This window comes from Telmatherina bonti (assembly GCF_933228915.1).
Source record: "Telmatherina bonti genome assembly, chromosome: 6".
NCBI classification, from domain to species: Eukaryota; Metazoa; Chordata; class Actinopteri; order Atheriniformes; family Telmatherinidae; genus Telmatherina; species Telmatherina bonti.
The window spans coordinates 18379462-18397430 of record NC_136624.1 but is presented as its reverse complement, the minus strand read 5'-3'; the positions used below and the strand labels follow the sequence as shown (position 1 = coordinate 18397430).

Below are 17969 nucleotides of genomic sequence, written 5' to 3'. Positions count from 1 at the left end.
TGCCTAAGCCTGGTACAGTTACGGTGCAGTTTGCAAGATCACGTTCATCTTCTATACCAGCATTGCAGACTACAGTCCTCAGAGCGCTGTTATCTTGTGTTTGCTTGATGTTTTGAGGGACTGCACTGCTGATCTCTGAACTATTGCCAGGGTTGTAGACAGGACCAGGTGCAGACAAAGGATTAGTTAACGTAACATGAAATGCTGGAGAACTCCAATTTGTTGCATCGTGTCTCCACACTTCATCTTTTCTGGAATATGCAGGGCCTTGACAAGCTGATGCTCCTTTGTCAGCAACTGTCTGCTCACCACAGAGAGCTGAAACATCATCCTCCCTTCCTGGTATGGAATTAGCTGCTCGGACACTAGCAACAAAATCGCTAACAGTGCTAGCTAATGTAGTGTCAGTATTAGACCAGCTAGTTTCTTCTGCCTTTTGTCTTGGCCAGCTGTCAACATACTCTCTTAGCATCCTGTTAATGCCATCCTGTAGTGGAGTCACATAGTGCTGAACTGGGGGGGAGGGGTTGTAAAATGACACATATTCTGAAAACTGAGACACTAATGTGTATGGGAGTGGCTGCTGAGATGGGGTTGCTTCTGCATTTGAAGCGGAGGTTATTGGATCTGAGTTGTTGTAATGAACGCTCTCCCCCTGCAGGAGGAGCTGTATGTCAGAGGAAAAGTCTCCCATATGTCTGTCCACAATGCTATCAATATTTCTGTGAGGACAATCAACAGTTGAGCATACACCTCCAACTTCTGCATTTTTCTTTTTTTCATTGGCTACCTCTAGTATCATATCCTCCACCTCCCTCTCACGTGGCTTACATGTATCATCATCTTCTTCACAGTGGTTCTGTCCTTTTCTCTTCTCTAAACTTCTATTCTGTACATCTTCCAGCTTCACTGCTTTTCCTTCTGCTGCCTTTACTTCATCAGTGGGTGGTGGAGAGACTTTAATCAGCTGCACTGCACCTGAAGCATTAAATGGATGGAGGGGTGTAGACAGACAGGGCTCTTCCTTCTTCATTGCATTTTCAATGGATAGTCCTGTGAAAGACACACCACGTTAAACTGGAAACTTAAAAAATAATTAACAAAAGGTACATTAATTTGACTGTCAAACTATGACAATGATCTCTCTGTTAGCAGTGAAAGGCCTGAATAGTTTAAGTTCAAAAGCAAATGATCTGGTTTCTGTTAGCTGATTGCTTTGGTTAAAAATATTCAAGTAAATCAGTTGAAATTTCTTTTCTAAATTTAGAGTTGCATGACAACGATAAAGTCAAAACACTCTGGAAAACCTGAGTCAATCTCAGGTTACATGTACCTGTAAACTCCCTGAAGGCTGCGGGAGCAAGTTGCTGCTCGTTAGCGCCAGTCTGGCTCTTATTAAGCGAGTTGAGCTCCAGGGATTGGAACTGGGAGGATGGTGGAAGACGGTTGGCCTCAGGTGGCAAGGACCGGGCAGGGGAAGTGGGGGGACTGGGTTGTGGAGACGGGCACTGAGAGGGAGATAGGGGAGGGCTGGGCTCAGGAGAGGTGCACTGATATGGGGAAGCAGAGGGACTAGGCTCAGGAGATGGACACTGGGAAGGTGAAAGGGGTGGACTAGGGTCAGGTGATGGGCACTGAGAGGGGGAAGGGGGAAGGCTGGTCTCAGGGAATGGAAAGTCAAAGGGGGAGGGAAGAGAACTAGACTCAGGAGACAAGGCGGGGCTTTTCCTGGAAGGTCTTGTGGAGATGTTTGTTTCCAAGGTGATGTGCTGAAACCGAGGATCCTGGGGGATGTTTTTGTCTCTCTGAAAGTACCTGTCTGAACACAGACCTGCCAAAAGGGGAAAAAAAATCATTATAAAAGTTGGTCTGTTCAAAGTTGTCCCCTAAAACACATGAAGTTCAGTGCAACAGCAACACCGTTATACCAGATTTCAACATGACAAAATATCTTTATCACTTATAAAAGACTAATTCTAAACATTTCAAACACAATTGCAATAGATTCAGCCAAAGTGACACAGTTTTAATCAACAGGACCCATTATGTGATTAATATATGAAAATTCACTCTGAATTTGTACATTTTTTTTTAGAAGGATCCAGGTATGTATGGAACTCAGGTTGACTCTACAATGAAATCCAATAAATAACCAACCACCACTAATTTAGCTTCCTAGGTCAAGTCTTTGTTTTAATGTGTAGATGGTTGACTGAGCAGGCAAACAGACCTGTAATGGGGATGAGGACCCACGGGATCTCCCACTCTTCCTCTTCCTGTTCATTAGCATGAGCTTTCCTCCCCAGCCCACCTTGTGCTCCTCTACCTCCTGCTCCATGGTGATTTGTATCCCCACTGTGCGAACCGGGGCTGAATCCCTCCAAACTACTGATGCTTCCTGCTGTCTGGTCCTACACACAAACACACAAACATAGGATTTATACCCTTACAGGTATAAAAAAAAAAAAAATCTACTGCCTATGTCACTTTAAATGCTTTACCATTTGAAGGCTTGAGTTCTAGACAGTGAAAATTCTGTTTGTCTGGTATCTTCATATTAATTAGCATTTAGCTTTAGCTTATGCACCAGGAAGCCATCTAATTTTTCCAAACGCTTTCTGCAGCAGGTAAAACACTGACTACTCTTAAATACCCAGTAAAATCCAATTTAGGAGGGAAAAAAACAGTAGAATATCCACATTTGGAGACATGTTGAGGTTTCAAAACTTCACAATCAAATAAAACCTCTTAAACGCCACAGCAACCAAGAGGGGTATCATGTTCTTTTTGGAAATATTTGCAGGATCTCATACATCATATCTGATGTGTATGTCATTAGTTTTTCTTTTTTTTTTCTTTCTAAAGATATTACTAATTACTTCAAGTTACCTCCAGCTCCTCCTGAGTCCTTAGGTCAATGTCACAGTTAGCAGGCAGACCCAGCTTTATAGCCAGTCTACTCAATGGATTAGACTCCTTCAGTCCTTCCTCTTTTGTCTCCCAGTGGCTTTGATTCGCAGCATAGATGAGGTCTGCAGTTGGGCAGAGAAATAAACATGTTCTTCTCAGAGAGCATTTAAATCATTGATAACATTTTCATTTTCATATAGAATATTGTTATGTTATACAACATATAAAAACTAAAGTTTTAACTGACTAAAGTGAAATAAAAGTCAATTGCTCTCAGATAGATGGCGAGAAAGCAGCAGATGTATACGTAATAGTTTTCTGCAAGTGGCATGGTATCCTGTCTAAGAGTAATTTTTAACATTCAATCACCTGTCAGCTGCTTGGTAAGTCTGGTAGCTATTTCAGACCCATCTTCCCTCAGATCCACATCCTTCAAACCCAAAAAGCCCATCACAGATGCAAGAGAAACAGGAGCTGAGGAGACACTGTCTCCTTCAACTAGGAACCGGAAACAAAAAGATAACAGAAAGTTGAAAACATATTAACCACTGATGTAACAATGCAAAAACAAGAAAAACATAGAAGCGTCACATGCTCTTATATTCACATGTGCCAACCTCTATAGCTTTGAGTACATCATGCATTCACTGTATCATTGTTTTACTGAGCTTTTGCAATGTCACAAGATTTATTTTCATCTTATGGTGAATTCATTTTTCACCAAGATCTTTTTTGGATGATGGGGGAGTCCAATACTGTGCAACAGCATCTTCAGCTCATCCCAAAGATTATTAATGGGATTCGGGGCTTAACTTTGCTGTGGCCAAACCGTGTGTAAAAATGATGGTTCAGTTCCCTGAACTTCTCCATAATTTGAGACAGATAAATCCTGACATTGTTGTCTTGGAATATTCCTGTGCCATCAGGAAAGAAAAAATTCTCCAGATGGAAGAATTTTTGCAGTCAGTATATCCATTTAGTCAGCTGACCTCATTCTTTTGACAAATAACGTTGCTGAACCTAGACCTGACCAACTGCAGCGCCCCCGGATCACAGCACTGCCCCCACAGACTTGTGCAGTAGGCATTAATCATGATGGCGGCATCTCTCTTCTTACCCCCATGCTCCCATCACCCTGGAACAAGGTAAATCTGGACCATCAGGGTAAATGCAATTCTTTCATTTCCCCGGAGTCCAATCTTAATGCTACCCAGCAAATTCAAACCTTTTTGCCAATAAGCCTTACTGATGAGTGGTTTTCTTATGGCTACACGGCGGTTCAGTACTAATCCCATGAGTTTCCTTCACAAGGCTGGAAATGGTCTCACTTGCACTATTAAATATAGTCCTGAGCTCTACTGTTGTTTTTCTTCAGTCTGATTTCACTAAATGTTTAACTGATCGCCGATCAGGGTTATTCAGAAATCTTTTTCCATCCACATTTCTTCCTGAAAGATGATAACTTCCCACCGTCATTCTAGTTATTAAAAATGTGTTGGACACTTTTTAACCCAGTTTAAGTAGTTTTTGCAATCTTCATAGATGTTTTCTCTGCTTGACTGCTGACTAACATCTTTAGTCACAACTGTTTGAGAAATGAGAAGCTACTCACTGCAGCATTAGAGTTAAATAAGTTGTTGCCAGCTAAAAAATAATTGCCCGTGCATTAATTATCAGATAGGAGGCTCGTACCCATTTGTTTAGTTAAATCAAGATGGTGACTTTTTTGGCCAGGCAGTGTATAATTCTGTAAAGCATGATGAGTCAATGTGGGGAACCCCAACATCAAAAAGCTAAAGGTGAATCATCTTTGTTTTGTTCTGACCTGGGATTTTGATATGCTTTCCGTGTCCCTGTGAAGCTTTGATGTATTTAAGTGCCCTCTCTGCCGTCTCTTGTTCCATCTTCCTCTTCCTCTCTGGTGCCTTCAACCCTGCTCCTTCCTCCCTCATTTTCTGCATTCCTCTTACCTCATTTTCTGCATTCCTCTTACAGGTCAAAATGAGGTCTAAGAGCTGCTGCATCTAAGGAACAAACAAAATATATGCATATTTAATAATTTGACTTGAAAAGAATAAACAACAAGAGAATTTAGCATTTACTAATTGTTGTCTTTACACATCTTCCAAGCACTCAAGTCATTCATTTATATCACCTTATAATTATCCGTTTCCCCATCTTTCTTCTTGCTTGTTGCCTCTTTCCCAGTGGCCTCTCTCTGGCTACCAAAACTGTTTCTGTCCTTCGTCTCTTGTGGCTGCACAGAGCCACAGTGCGTCTCCACCACCTCCTTGGCTCGAGCCAATGACAGAAGGTAAACAGTGGGGCTGGACAGGTAAGACTGCAGATAACTATCCATGTTAACCTGATGGTGTTTGGGAGGGGTAATCAACTGTCGCTCTTCATCTGCTTTGCAGTCATACGGAACCATAGGATACTGCCGAACCTGGAAGGCAAAGACAAAAAGATGTGCTTCAGGTAATGTTGCAAACTCGTGAGTAAAAATAAAGATGGAATTTCAAAGAGATGTTGGACATACACTGCCATCAGTCAAGCCAGAGAGGTATTCCCGTGTCTGAAGCTCCACACCAATAGAAAGTTTAAGAGGAGGATTGGCTCTGGTTTTGACCAGAGCGTGGTGCAATGCTGGGATAAACTCATTTAGACGTGACATTACTGAGACACCAGATACCAATGACTCGTGGGAAGAGGAGGCACACCATGATGCTACATTAAAGAAAAACACAAATATTTACATCATAAGAAATCATCATAAAGTTTTTTAAATCCAATGTTATTTTTTACTGATATATACTGTATCCTCGTTCTACATCAGTATATCACCCACAGGACTACCACACCTGCATCTGTAACCCATTCTTGTCTGTTTCAGAACAAATGTGCCTTTACTGTGTCAAGACTATCTGTAAAGCAAATAGCCAACAAGAAAACTAACCTATCACCATGTTACTTACTTGATTTGGCCACATCTCTGGTCTCTGGAAAAACAAACAAGGCCTGAAGACATCTCTTCCAGGTGTCTCCTCTTTCTGGAAACACAAATGTCATTGTCATTTTTCTGCTCACTGTTACATGAGGTGGTGAGGTGTAACATGTTAAATACATCATTAATGTGACAAAAAGAACTAACAATACTATTTAAGATAAATAACAATACTGCAACACATAAAGCAAATGTGCATATTATGATTAAGGATAACCATTTTTATTAATCTTTGCTACTTATTCTGTGATTTGTGTACTTTTTAGAAGTCTTTCAATAAAATACAAGTGAAAGGGTGAAGGTCTGGAACTGTTCTGTAGCGTATAATAAGCACAATTTATAAACAGGAAAAAAGCACCCAGATAATTAGACCAACCAAATATCTACTAAGTCCAACGACTGAAACAAAATGTCACTATGAAGTATTCTATTTTGACATTATACCAAGTGGTATACATTTGTTTTGTTTATGGGCAGATCAAACGTGATTAAAATGGAATATTAGCAGTCAAACATTTGAGATTAACTTGTTTCATTGTGGATTATTTCCAAAAAAAAAAAGAAAAAGCATATATCATTCAATATGTAACATAAAAACCTCTTAATAGGTCTTATTCAATACCATGAGGTTCTGCCATTTGAACACTGGAGAGCAGGAAAAGAAAACCTCTGTCTGTAAGTGGAATCACCAGAACCTGGAAGAAAAAAAAGCAACTTTTTTTCATTACAAAGTGGCCTTTCTCCAACAGAAAAGCCAGATACTACAGTGTTTGATAATAACATGAAGAAACATGCAGCTCAAAAAGTCGCATCAAAACGAATTCTCTTTTCAGCAGAACTACAATTTTATAATTGTTTTAATTTCTTTAATTCAACTACTCTGAGAAACATCAAAAGGTGCAAGTTTTGCACCAAAACAAAGGCAACTTTTAATATTGATCCATTTTAAATAAGAGCACTTCCATCTCTCCCAGCAGCTAAAAAATAGCCTCTGCTCTGGACATGAGAGCTTCCTGTAATATATCTTGTATGTTACCCACTTATATGTATCGAAAAGCACAGCTTAGAATTCCAAGCCCGTTTATGGTCTTCACCCACCACTTTCTTTAGCTCCAGCTCCTGCAGAAGTTTTGTCACACTGGTTGAAGACCGATTTCTGTCAATCACCTCCAGAAGACTGCAGTAATGGTCATTAGTCACAACTACACAAAGAAAAAAGACACAAAGTCAAGCCTGTCAAGAGAGTTTTGGTGTAAAACTCCAAATGACTCAGAATTTCTGAATGAACTACAAACTAGTGATTATCCACAATGTTAGTGGCCCTCACCTTCTTGGCTGCTGTTGTAGAGGTTGTAGCAGAACATGCCAGGGTGGAGGAGCTTGGTCACTTCATCAAGTCTCATCAAATATCCAATTTCCAACTTCTCTGGTCTGAAAGAAAAACATTGTGTCATACACAGAAAATCATTTGTATGTATTACAGTAATTCATTATAAAGGAACGAAAGTAAGACAAGTTCCAGTGCTTCATCTATGCTGAAATGTCTCACTTGCCGTCAGCAAGATGAGGTAAATTATAAATGAACTCGTTTGTTGACAATCACTGCTTCATCTGTTTTGTGTTTTTCTAACTTTGCCTTAATGATTTCAATTTAATTCAACTGAATTTAGCTTTATTGGTATAACACAAATTCACAACAAAGTCATCTCAAGGCACTTGAGACTAATTCAAGTCAATTCGTTGAAGCCAATCAGTCCACAAGGATTTAAGCAGTTTGTTTGTGAGTCTATATCCTGCACATTATTAGAAAAAAACTTGTTCTGCTGCAAATTGTCTGAAAAGCACTGTCATCAGAACACTGATAATATCCTAATTTTTATGCTAAGATAACGCTTGATACGCCCCACCAAGCTAACACAGATGAAACAAGACAAATGTGTTTAAACTGGTCCCATCATCTGACTATTTTACACAGCAAACTGGGAATTCTTACATTTTCTCATTTGTGTTAACGGTGTTCATTACTCACAGTTCATGAGGCAGAAATGGAGATGAGCTGGAACAAAGGGAGACTTGAAAGAGAACCTGATTATTTTTCACCAACTCTCCAGTCCATACTGTGAACTGAGCACATGCTGCAAGACAAAAGATGAGAAAAGAGACATGAGCTTCTCAACTTCCAAGCAATACAAAAGACATCAAATCATGCCTCATATTCACAGCATGAGTGAGTTTCAATAAAGGTCTACAATGGTTAAATAAACAGTGTGAGGAAGAAAAGTATCCTTTCTCACCTTTACTGCTCTCTAATGATTGACTGTTTGACCTGTCCACCAAACAGAGCACACAGACAATACAGCAGATTAGAAACTGAAATCAAAGTTGAAGCTGGTTTTTTTAGCCCTTTCTTTTTCTATGCAGTTTCTATCAGCTGAAAATCTGAAAGGATTTGAATATTTCTGTCAAAAAATACAACTAATTCTGAATAACGACAAAATACCAACAATTAAAAGGATTATTAGTTTGTGTTTACTTTATTTCTATGAGTAACTAACCAACATCATCACAGCAGTTCACTCTGGCATTAAGAGTTAAACATGCAGACCAATTCACTGTGAAATGAACTAAAATAAACTAGATTAAACTAAACTAAACTAAAATAAAATCTAACAAGTAGCAAAATGAAATGAAATATTAACATTGCGTATAAAACTGAACACTGGAAAATCACTTCTTCAACCTGAAGATGAAGAAAACATGGGTCTAAAACAAACTAACTAACTAACCAACAAGAACACATAAAACAGAGCAACTAATTTATCTGAATTATTCTGTGTCCCTGAAAACATCAGCTGAATTAGCTCTGTGTGTTGTGGTCTGGTCATATTTTCACTTTGTCAGATATTTATACCTGATGGGTGTTAAAGGTTTGCTGGGAACTGGAGCATCTTTTCCTTTAATCTGGAAGGCGACAACGGCATATGGACACACCTGACGAGGCCTCTGTCGCAGTTCATCAAATGAATATTCATAAAAGTATTGCTAGAAAAAAAAATATAAATATATCAGACACCATTTCAGTCATACGGTTACAAACATGCACAAAGAATCTATCCCTTATAGGACAGTAAAACAAAGAAAGAGTTTCTTGAACAATTCATAGCATCTGGACAAACTTTTCACTGTTTTGCTCTAAATGTTGTTTTGACAATTATGGAACTTGAATAAATCAACACTGAGGTCAGATGAAAAGAAAAAAACCTCTCAGTTAATTGTGAAGACAAAGACAACTGCTTTCACACTCACATCTACATAGAAGTATTACTTCCTGTAGAGGAAAACAGTAAAACCACACCAAAACAAAATACTGATTTCTTTTTGGGGCTGAGTCCATATTCACACTTTTTTTTTTTTTTTATGTGTGTATGAATGTGGTTACCTGCGTGAGTTCAAAGGCGCGGTAGCATGTGGGTGATGTTATTTTACTGGCGTTCTTAGCAATATGGCTGTCGAAGCGCGGTGTCGGGTCTACAACATTCTTCATGTTTTCATAGATGCTCTTCACTTTTCCCTGAAGCCAAAAACAAATGAAAAGAGGAATAAGTGATATTAAGGAAGTTTATAGGAAAAAGCTGGAAAACTGTCTGCAGGAGAATAACATGTTGGACGTGTGCTCAGGTATAAATAAAATCTGGACAGAGCTGTGGACAAGCTGAGAATGCTTTTCAACTGAGTCCATTCACAACCTGCCCCCTTTGTCTTTCCAACATTCCCCTCTACATGAAAACAAACACTTCCTCTGCGTTCCCCTCCATCCTGTATGTCCAGCAGTCAGGTGAAGAAACAGCTAGAGAGACTGAACTAGAACAGTTCAGTCTCTCCTTTTTTTCCCCCTCATTAGTGTTGAAATAACAACTATTTCCTCAATGTAAACAAGACAAAGGACATAATTCTGGATGTTAAAAGGACCAGGGTTAAGCCAAGCACCAATCCCGTCCTGGGGGAGGAGGTGATGGAGGATTACAAACACAACAAACTGAGGAACAAGAAAGGACAGTACTGTCTCTAGTTCTTAAGAAAATAACATTAACGATCAAAGTCAAAGTCAGTGTGACACTTTAAGAAAAAAAAAATAGCTTGGGATGGAAAGTGTCACTTGACTGTTGAGTCCAGCAGTGTCCAGTTAAAAATGATGCATAACACAAATCTGTAGTTTTAAGAAGACAAAAGACTGCACAGGTCTACCTGCTACTTTCAGGCCATGATGGACAAACTACCTCAGGAAAGGTAGGGTGTATCACAGCAAAAGTTTAGAAACCCTCTGTAAAATTTCTGCTATTGCGAAAAATGACCTGAAAAGAAGAAAATTTATTGCAACAATAAGTCATGACAGTGACTAGTTTTGTTCTTTATATCATGCAGAAAGTTTTAGCACCCTCAGATGTAATTTTCTGAAGGCTCTGATTTTTAATATTGTTTGTTAGCGTTCATCATTAAAAGCAATGTAGCTTTAAAAACTGTACAAATATTACAGATCCCTATAAACCTTGTCCCAAAAACAAGCAGCTAACGGCCTTTTGAAGCAGCCATTAGAAAAATGAGCACATTTTATGCTCATTAAGCTTGTGAAATGTGTCAGCTTGTCACTAAGTAATTTCTACAGCTTTTAACTTAATTAAGAAATGACAGATAACAAGTATGTTAATATGAAAGTGGTAAACCAAAATAAGCTTTGGACTTCTTGCAGGATGAACAGGACATTTTGCACTACTAACCCTAATAGAAAACGTATCTTTCCTTCTTCCTTACAGTTTAATCTAGCATCACAAGTCTGCAAATGAACATTTAAATAAATACTATCCACTGAGGGGATAGGCTTGGGACTCAAAAGGTTAAGATAACCTTTTGAGTCCCAAGCCTATTTTTTTAGTGCTCTCATCAAATGCTGTGTACCCATACAGAAATCACCAGCTTACTGCAACCAGAAGGTTCACTTTAATATTTCTGGTGTCATGGTGAAGTGAGATTTGTCAAAAAATGTAACTGTCAATGTATGTGTTACTGGTGAAGGAGAAGTTAATATGACCCATTGCACAAATGAAAACAATGGAAGGCTTGCTTAAAACAAAAACACACTTTCATGATTAACACGAATATTTCTTTGGATTAATGTAGCACAAAACTTAGTACAATATGTGAACTTTATCTCTGCAAAAGTCAACTCTGATAAAGTAAAGCAGAACATAACTGGAGAAGTTTTAGTACACAAAGTTCAAGCGAGGTCGGCAAAATGGTTGTTCTGGCACAGTTTGGCCCTATCTGTGGGCCAAGTGGGTAAAGTGAAAGGTTTCAACTCAAAGAATCAACATTACATTTGAATGGAAAAGTGTACAGAATAGTCTGAAAAACATTTTCTCAAACGCACAACAGAAAGATGGACCGAGCAAAAATCAAACAAGTTTTTAAACAAAGACTGGACAAAAACTGGATGACAATCTGCCAAGCAACGGATGAAAGACTCAAGAGATGTGCAGTGATATTTACTTTAACAATATTGCTGCTTACATTAACTTTCAAAGAATGTTTCATGTTTAATCTGTGCATTGTGGGCATTAATATCACATTGGCATGACTATTTCCTGTGAATTAAATTCTGATTGGGTTGCCAAAACTCGAGTGTACAACTGTTTCAACTGTGATGAGACCCGGCAGCTGATTTACCTTCATCACTTTAAAGATGATGATCTCCCCCAGAGTTCCAGGAGTGAAAGGGTTCATCTGAAGCAGATCTGCATACCTGGACAGATACACACCTAGAAACAAGCAAACACAAAGTCAACATAAATGACATCGCTGGCAGTTTTCACTTGACCTAGCACTACTTTCAGGCTGTACATTAATGGCTGATTTAACAACTAAATGGACTGTATCCCGCTTGTATGCATAGTACAATATATCCTCAAAAGTAACTGTGTTTAACGGCATTACACATAACTATGTGACCTCTTCTTTCAATGCGAGGTGTGAGTATTTGAGGATATACCGTTACCTTTATTGGGGTCTCCCAGCACAGTGATCCTGCTTTGCCCTAAGGTCAGCCCTTTCTCACAGAGTAACGTCAGCTACAACAAAAGAATATTTAAAAAAAAAAATAAAAAAATAAAAAAAAGAAGGAAAGAAAACATAAGTAATGGGGGAAAAACATCAGATTGGACAAAATCTTAACATTAAAGGATAATTCTCTGAAAACATAAGAAAGATTCACAGTTCCAGCAATTTTTACAAAGACAGGTAAATTATTCATTTATTGATTCATTCATGTGCTATTGCACTTCTTCTAATCAAGGGTCGCAGCGAAGCTGGAGACTATCCCAGAAGTCACCAGGCAAGAGGCATGCTACACGCTGGACAGGTTGCCAGTCCATCGCAGACAGTTCTGCATGTCCTTTATCCATAAAAACTATTTTACCTTCTCATCTCACTTTCCAGATCCATAATTAAATAAGTTACATAAATAGACTGACTAATAGAAATAGAGAATGCTTTAGATTTGTGACTTTTTTCTACATGCAGCCAAAAATGACTTAAGTGCTACTAACTTGTTTCTTTGGTCATTTCAACAAGCCAAACATTTGGCAGGTGAAGGATGTTTATCTCCCTAATCACTGTGTTCATTTCCTACTTACACAAGAACAAACAATGACAACCAGCTAAGTTACTATAGAAGCCTGATCAAATTTGAATAAAAGCCAAAGTGCTGAAAGGGTACAGCATGTGGTCACTGAATCATACTGATATTTCTTCCAACACCAACTACAAACAAAACAGCAAGACATGTCAATCTCACCTCAAGAAAATTAGTCGACAAAAAACAGTAACTTTCCTCCAGCTCCTTGTCTGTCCTCCCCTCTGCTTTCATCTCCTTTCTCTTTTCCACAAACTGAAAGACACACAGAAAAACACAAAGTCAACTAAATAATGCAGAACCAGTTGGCCGATATATCGGCTGATATTTGCTCCAGCAGCTCAAAAGTTGAAGTCGTCCGACGCTGCAGCAGAACAGCCATGATCTACGTGCTGGCTGTTACTTCTAAATACTTTTTTTGCCTTGTAGTAAATAGTGTAGATTGTCATGATGGCAGAAATATTATTGCCTTCTCTCCTGGTAAAAAAAAAATTCCCATAGATTCAGGAAAAGTCAGGGACCACCGAGGCTTTATGATTTTATTTGACAAAGTTATTTAAATGCAAATGTAATAATGATCAAATAGAAATATTTGCCAGTCTTGTGTTAAATGCATCTAAGGTTTACAAAATACATTTAACCCAAAGATATATTCATTGCTTCAGATCTCAACTGAAGGTAAAGTGAAAAGTGACCATTTGTGTGAGGTGAAGAATCAAAAGCCTTGGTTAAGAGTCTGATCTGAAAAATAACAAGCCATTTATGGCGCATTCACATCAACCTTTTTGATTCAAATCCTAGTCCGTTTCTTCAGAAAGTCCACTTCATTTGAGGGTAATTTGAATATGCAGACATCTTCTGAGTCTGATTAAAGAAGCAGACATGGTCTGCCTAAGAATGCAGGTCAACCTGTTTCAAGCAGACCAAATACAGGAAGTGGACTACAAAACAAAGTGCTTTATGGGTTCAGTGCACGGTACTGCGAGTAAACACAACCAAAACAATAGGAAAGAGCTCATGGGAAAGACATAGATAAATTTGTTCAAATTTCTGATAGAAATCTGATCAACCCAGATCACTAGGATCTAATACAGCTCCATAATGTCTTGCCTCTGGTGGAGGTGAAACACGTTTTTTAAAAGGTCTTATTTGTTTGATAAATGCAGCGTAAATATGAACTCGGCCTAGAATAATGTAATTATTCATTGTAACTCATTTTAATTTTTATTTTGCAAATTGGAGGGATCACAAGCAGTATCAGCTCTAAATATAGGCTCAAGAAAATTGATCACATACATCAGCTAAGGCTGATGGAGGAAAAAAAAAAACTGCATCAGCCTTAGAAATTCCACATTAATAAATAAAACAAATAAATTGTAGATTAATTCCTACAATGTATCTACTCATGATGATCCAAATATGGTTTGCATATATATCAGACACACTCTGAAGTTTTAAAAGCTTATATAGAAAAGATGTAACACATACTCTGTGGCTAAATTTTAATTACAAGTAAACAAACCAGTATGTGTGCTTCTTCAAAGTATCACTTGCATGTAGTGCTAAAAAAATAAAACAAAAGTAAACAAAAAACATATCCATAACTGAAATTAACACTCCAGCCATTCATCTCTTACCTCCTTCTCCAGAAGCTCACTGTGGACAATCCGAGGATTGCAGTAGGTAAAGTAGCCAGCAGAGTTGGTGTCAATATAGCTGGATGTCAGGATGGTTTTCATGTCTTCATACTCCCTGGACTCAGTGGAGACATACTGGAAGAGAGCTAAAGAAAGACAGCAAAGACATCACAAGCAATCCTTTCACTCATCATCACTGTGGACACAAGGTTTTTCAAAGTGTAGAAAACACCAACTCTGAGTTTTGTGTTGGATGCATTTACTAGATAAGCTACATGAAGTTATCAAAGAAGCTTAGCTGACAAGTCCACACAACATGGGTTGTGTGGACACCAGACCATGAGACAAGTCCACTGCCTTTAAACCAGATTAAGTGTCAGATTAAAGATTTCTTGAAGAAATAGACATAAACTATGGCTGAGTATTATGTTAGGGGTGCCTGTAAAGTTTTAGCGGTCTTTTTTTTTTTTTATGTCTGCATGGGCTTGGGAGCAAGAAGCAGGTGCTGCTTTTTGTAGATAAAGCCGGCGGGGGTTTCCAGGAAATGGGTTGGCAACTCCTCATCTTAAATATCGGTTTACCTGGGGGACAAAAACCCCCATCAAACCATAACCAAAGACACATCTGGCAAAATATTTGGTCCTATGCTAGTAAATTGATAAAGCAGCTCTAGCAAATTCTGACACAAGAAGGTTCAAACTGGTTTAAGTCTTAATAACTCAACACCAAACAGCATTATTTTTTACATTTTGTACAGTTTCTGTGTAAATATACATTTGTCAGAAAACAGCAACACTGATAACTTCAAATGAGATTTGACTTTCAGTCTTTTGGGTATAGATAACAATACCAGCTGCCCTGACACTTAAATATATAAAAACTACAGGGCCTACACAGTGTGCTTGGCACCAAATTGTCAAGAGACGACTATACCTGCAGCAGCTGCCTCTGTGGTGTGAAAAGAGTTCAGCTGGGGCATAAAAGACCTCAGAGGTGGGACCAATGTGCAAAAAAAACATGCTATCATGATCAGGAATTAGAGAAAATATCATTATTTTCTGTGAGACATAAAAAAGACCCACAGGCTTTTAATGTGTATGACAGGTTCAGTATTGTAGAGAATTGGTTCTGACAGCAATTGGGAAATTTTTAAATTGACATAACATTTACCAAATAAAACTAAATGTTATGACATCAAGGAAATAGTTGTGTGAATAATTTAATAAACATTACTAAAATATTTTGGCTATATGACGTATTACCAGAAAAAGTAAACAACCTTCTGGAACAGAACAAAAGGTAACATTTTGCAAATTGCCAAAGGTATCATAACTTTAGAAATACAAGGTAACAGATGAGTTTCTGTTGTGAAACTCAAATCATAAAGTCAATAATTAAACTGATTCAATAAAGCTTGTACAAAACATTGTTCTCAATGTTTATATGATCACTGGAGAGCAGAATATGTGCCACCAGTTATTTATCTTTACATGACAGAAATTGTGGACATTGTTTTTTAATTAGAGGTTCTAATGGAAAAAATCACCCCAGAGTGAAGAATCCCTTAAAAACACAATTTCAGGATCCAAACTACTCACTTGTTCCTCATTTAATTTCTGAGATGTATCTTTTTATTTTATATACCCCCTCCAAAATGGTCCATTTATAAGGTATCTATTACCACAAAAAGTAATATAAAACATAGTTAGGTTTTCATTAGATTAAAATCACATGGAAATAATAATTGCCATTTTATTACCTTTGAACCGTACATAAACAATTACAAATGTTGGATGATCCCTGTACCAGATTGCCACATTCACATAAGCCATGTTCCCAAAGTAACCCAGTTTAGACTAAATAAACAATTGCTTCCATTGTGGCCACTGCAGAGCCGGAATTTTGCCTAGTATAGGGAGTTTAGACAGGAAATATTCCAGATAAAATTTTATGTGAACAGTCACTGCCAAATCCAAATTTTACACCGTGACAATCAATTTTTCAACTTTTTACTAACATTGATGATATGAAAAAACGTATCCTCTCTTTTTGCTAGCTTTGGTCCTCAAGGGCCACAATCCTGCAGGTTTTCCATGCAACCCTGCTTCAAAACACCATACTCAAAATAACCAGTCAGTGTGAACTGGTGAATTTAATTGGCCATTGGATCTATTTAATGAAAGCCAGGTGTGTTGAAACAGGGATATATTAAAGAGATGCAGGACAGTGTCCCTTGAGTATCGACTTTGGACACCTCTGCTCTCAACTATTAAAACAGTTTTTTGTATGTATGAGTATTATGAGATCTTTTTCACCAGAAGCCTGGTGTTACTTTAGATAGGTTAAAAGAGATGCAGGTTTAAAAAAAAAAAAAAAAAAATTGAACTTATGTGAATATGAGACATCCCTCCCATTATTCTTTCAACTTCAACTTTAAACATAAGTACAATATTCAATTTACCACTAAATCAAAGTAGATTTGATAAAAGGAAAAAAATAAAATAAAATTATATATATATATATATATATATATATATATATATATATATATATATATATATATATATATATATATATATATACACACACACACACACACACACACACACACACACGTTTTGGTTTTAGTGTCAGTTCCCAGCACCAGTAGACCAAGTAGCAGCACAATATGCATGTGTGCCTCCACATGCTCTAAGCAGCTCAAACGTAAACACGGAGGCGGCTCCCTCATCTTAGCCATCATTTGTTAACGGAAGTAAGCGACAACATATACTGAAACCATAAGTCAGCTACTTATTATTCATGTAAGATTTAATTTCTACTACATAAAAAACAAAGATATTTGGACTAATTAAACGCAGTGGGATATTTTAAAGGACCATTTTAATGTTAAGAGGTCATCTGCTAGCTATTAGCATTGCAGAATACGTTAGCATCTACATAAAAAACAGTGCAGCATCAACACGGTACCACACAGCTCAAATAAATAGAAACTGGTATATAAAAGGAGATTTACTCATGTGACATGTACATTTATAAACATTTTAACGCTAAATGTTGTGGCTAAACTAGCGTTAATTAGCTAAACCAACTTCCTGAAATTGAGCTGTCCAAAAATACATGTTTATTCTTTCCATAACTAAATGCTTCCGTTGCCCATGACGACAACCTTCATGGTAACGTGCGAGACATAAAACAACGCGGCTATAACATGAATTATTACGCATAAACAGCGATATATTTTTCTGTACAGTGCTGTGGAATGCAGAGGAACCTACCTTTCTTTTCCTTTGTTTTTCTCGGTATGTGAAACTTCTTGGGCTCCATCGGCATGTGCCTCTGGTGGACTACTTGTGAAGCCGAGTTCCTTCTCTCCATCCTTCCACCAGCAGAACCGATTCTGCCCGGACCAGAATGAGTTTCTCGTGCAGTGGTTACCTTGGACACCTCGCCATCTTGCGAGCTAACGTTAGCTCCGAGGCTCGCGGCAGCAGACACCCTTCTGGGATGACATGCTATCCTCCGCGCAACGATGTCGTCCATCGTCAGATTCGTAACCGCGACGTCCAGTTCTTCTCCCAGCTCCGCCACCGTTTCTCGGTTTGAGCCCCGCGATGACACCGCCGTTACCTCCAAACCCAGCAGCGCAGGAAAACCAATAGACTCACAACCCGCGCCATGCTTCCTACCGACACTGATCTTCTTCACCGAGACGTAGCCGCAGCTGGTTCAC

The 17969-nt window shown here is 38.3% G+C and overlaps 1 protein-coding gene across 1 annotated transcript in view; it reads right to left on the bottom strand.

Annotated features, from left to right (window-relative positions):
• tasora (transcription activation suppressor a) overlaps positions 1-17779 on the bottom strand; it is a gene marked incomplete at its 5' end in the record, with an annotated part of 28766 nt that extends 10987 nt beyond the window's left edge. The window contains 21 exons of the mRNA XM_079241997.1: positions 1-1053; positions 1334-1831; positions 2231-2411; positions 2890-3032; positions 3280-3408; positions 4736-4934; positions 5066-5356; positions 5450-5637; positions 5886-5960; positions 6537-6609; positions 7013-7116; positions 7242-7345; positions 7944-8049; positions 8209-8240; positions 8826-8956; positions 9354-9485; positions 11636-11727; positions 11964-12036; positions 12762-12854; positions 14237-14382; positions 17515-17779. The exon at positions 1-1053 is cut by the window's left edge and continues 230 nt beyond it. Coding sequence (XP_079098123.1) covers positions 1-1053; positions 1334-1831; positions 2231-2411; positions 2890-3032; positions 3280-3408; positions 4736-4934; positions 5066-5356; positions 5450-5637; positions 5886-5960; positions 6537-6609; positions 7013-7116; positions 7242-7345; positions 7944-8049; positions 8209-8240; positions 8826-8956; positions 9354-9485; positions 11636-11727; positions 11964-12036; positions 12762-12854; positions 14237-14382; positions 17515-17779 — 4108 coding nt within the window. The remainder of the gene's footprint in view (positions 1054-1333; positions 1832-2230; positions 2412-2889; positions 3033-3279; positions 3409-4735; positions 4935-5065; positions 5357-5449; positions 5638-5885; positions 5961-6536; positions 6610-7012; positions 7117-7241; positions 7346-7943; positions 8050-8208; positions 8241-8825; positions 8957-9353; positions 9486-11635; positions 11728-11963; positions 12037-12761; positions 12855-14236; positions 14383-17514) is intronic.
• Between the last annotated feature and the right edge of the window lie 190 nt (positions 17780-17969).